At 50.6% G+C, this 2749-nt stretch overlaps 1 protein-coding gene across 1 annotated transcript in view; it reads right to left on the reverse strand.

The window, feature by feature from the left end:
• Nucleotides 1-2339: 2339 nt before the first annotated feature.
• GSK3B (glycogen synthase kinase 3 beta) overlaps nucleotides 2340-2749 on the reverse strand; it is a 94677-nt gene continuing 94267 nt past the window's right edge. Inside the window, exon 11 of the mRNA XM_018573093.1 lies at nucleotides 2340-2431. Coding sequence (XP_018428595.1) covers nucleotides 2364-2431 — 68 coding nt within the window. The 3' untranslated portion in view covers nucleotides 2340-2363. The remainder of the gene's footprint in view (nucleotides 2432-2749) is intronic.

Genomic DNA, 2749 nt, shown 5'->3' on the forward strand with positions numbered 1-2749 from the left:
ATGCCACAAAAATAGATAGATATGGATATATCTATCGATATCTATATATATAGATATATATATGATCTATATATATTTATCTATATATAGATCATATATATTTATCTATATATAGATCATATATATATATATATACACATACACTCATTATCTCTATATATATATCTATATCAGCATGGAGGTGGGCCGTATTCCACACTACCGCATGCACATACGCCTGGCGTCGCTGTTCTGTGCTGGGGGGGTGCGCTCCCAACTGGTCACACAGTGATGATCAGGAGCTGGTTTAGAAGGTCTTCTCATCATACCGACCCTCCCCCGTCCGACGAACCATTCCAAAAAAGTTGTTTAACAACAAACGGAATATTTTCAAAAAGAAGCAACTGTCTAAAATGATCAGAATATTGGGAGTAAAACACGTCGGGAGCCGCCGCTGGCCCAACGGGATGAAACGCCCCAGCGCCGATATGGACAGGGCTCAGAAACTGGAGCCGCGGGTCGGGTGGTGGGGTGCAGTACAGACACAACGCTCTTCAGGAGAAGAAAAGAAAGCTTTGTTACAAAATGGAGACGCGGGTTGTGATGCCGGAATCTTTGTTTCCAGGAGAAGAGAAGTATAAGGTTTGGCCTGCAAGCCAGATCAGTAATGGGCGTCCTCCACGTTGGCTCCACAACCCCCCGAGCAGTAACGTCAAAGGTTGCCCCGATACAGTTTAGAGTTCGATCGGCGGTTCTGTTAATAAAAGCCGCTGCAGATGCGTTGCCGTTTCTCGCAGGAGGCGGGGCAGAGGTTGACTAGTACCTACGGGTTTAACATTCCGGTTCCCAATTCATCATACGTACATTTGCGCATGCCAACGTGTCTATTACCAACGAAGGAGGAGCGCGTGCGGAAGAAAATGTGCAGCACCGAGATGCGGGGTGATGGAGACGAATGCCGAGTAACATAGAAGGGATAGCGGGCTAGTAACGGGAGGAGGAAAGGAAGCGCAGCGTAGCGGACTGCAGGACAGGACGCCGTAAAACGCTTAGCGCGAGCATACGTATGGCTCACAAGACGCTCTGTACTCTGCCTGTACCCGGATAGCTGGCGTCACTGCATCAACGGACAACAGCCACAGGCCCCAATTCGCAGAAATGACCGCAGCGGCCTGAATTTCATCACATGGCGACAGCAGAAGCAGAGGCGGTGCGCGATGCGCAGCGCTGGCCAGGCCCGTGGACACGCTGTGCAGGTGAGGCAACGTCCATTCCGTAGCTAGATCGTGACAGAATTAAAAGAGGTTTCCGGGAGACGGTTCTACCCCTCCCCCCACCCCAACGATGCGATTTACACCTCTGAATTCATTAACTTCCACAGGAGAAACAAGGGCCGCGTCAGGCCCGCGCCATTTTCAGAATGGAAGGAGGGACCACAGATACAGAACTGAATGAGCGCCTAGGACGGGACCTCCCTCAAACCACCGGCCTCTTCCCTGGAGAACCATCAACAGGCCCCTCAACTCATTTAAAATCTCTGGCTGTTGGAGGATTACAAGCCCTACCCTGCCCGGGGACTTGGGGGTCTGCAAACAGTCGAAACTATTCCAAATGGTACCGCAAGCAAGGTCACAATATCTACCCCTCCCCCCAATGTGTCACCATCTATAACAGAAGCGCAATCTGCGCAGGGGGAAAATCTAGCATTTAATGACGCCGTGCGACATTTAAAATGGTCCAACAGCCCTCTAATCCCGCCCCCAGACTGCTACATGTTCACTGCGTTGGCCAATCGGGAATCAGGCTGCGGGGTTACTGCACAGTAGAGGGGTGCACAAATCTTAGCAATAAGGCACTCCAAACAATTCCGGTAAGATGGCGCCAATCCCGCCTGCCTGAAACCCTTGCCAGCGACTGCCCGGGGGGAGGGGTTCGAAAGGTGTAACTGCGGCAGCGACTTCTCATCACAAAGATCGGGCGCTGGGGGGAAAATGACGATGGCCAGCACCTCCCTGGGGAAGAGGGGAACCGGCATTGATGCCCCTTCCGCCCTCACCCAGAAAACTCCTTCGCGAGCGAGTTTAGAAAAAGAAGAAGAAGAACCTGTATTTATAGATATTTTACAAGGTTAAATAACAATAATTATAATTATAATAATAAAAAAAAAACTGAACCACTAAAAATGGACAGGATGGCGTGTCTTTACAGTTATGTATATATATATATATATATTTTCCTTGACAGATGTGGCCAGTGTCTAGCGGGAGAGTCCAGGAAAAGGGGTGTGGTGTGTGCGCTCCACCCCCTCTCTCATTCCCCCCACCCTCTTGCTACTTTGCCCGTTTTCCTTCTCGCCCGTGCGCAGAACATGCTTTGCTATTGGCTCAGGAGGAGTTGGAGGCCGATGCTGACGCTGCGTTGTTGGTCGGCCCGCGATCCCCAGCGTTCGAATCTGGAAGAGAATGAAGACGGGTGAGGAGGACGTTACGGACACGGCACAACACAACAGTATGGTTACCAACAAGTCTACAGTGTATACCACCACCAGGGGACACCCAGTCACAGGCCTTAGATGTCTCCTTTCAGCTCAACTCTTCTACCCCAAGCAGAGCCCTCAAACCACTCACCACCTTTCTTCCTCCTCCCTGGTAAGTACTTTCCATTCACATCTGCAGGTCTTCTTTCATGGTGCTCCGATTCTCCGGAAGCCCCATTCCAGGCTAGTGTCACTCCCACACCCCTCTAGGTTCTCACTTACTCCAATACGCCA

The sequence above is a fragment of the Nanorana parkeri genome, unplaced genomic scaffold (assembly GCF_000935625.1).
Source record: "Nanorana parkeri isolate BGI_ZX_2015 unplaced genomic scaffold, ASM93562v1 scaffold2232, whole genome shotgun sequence".
Taxonomy (NCBI): Eukaryota; Metazoa; Chordata; class Amphibia; order Anura; family Dicroglossidae; genus Nanorana; species Nanorana parkeri.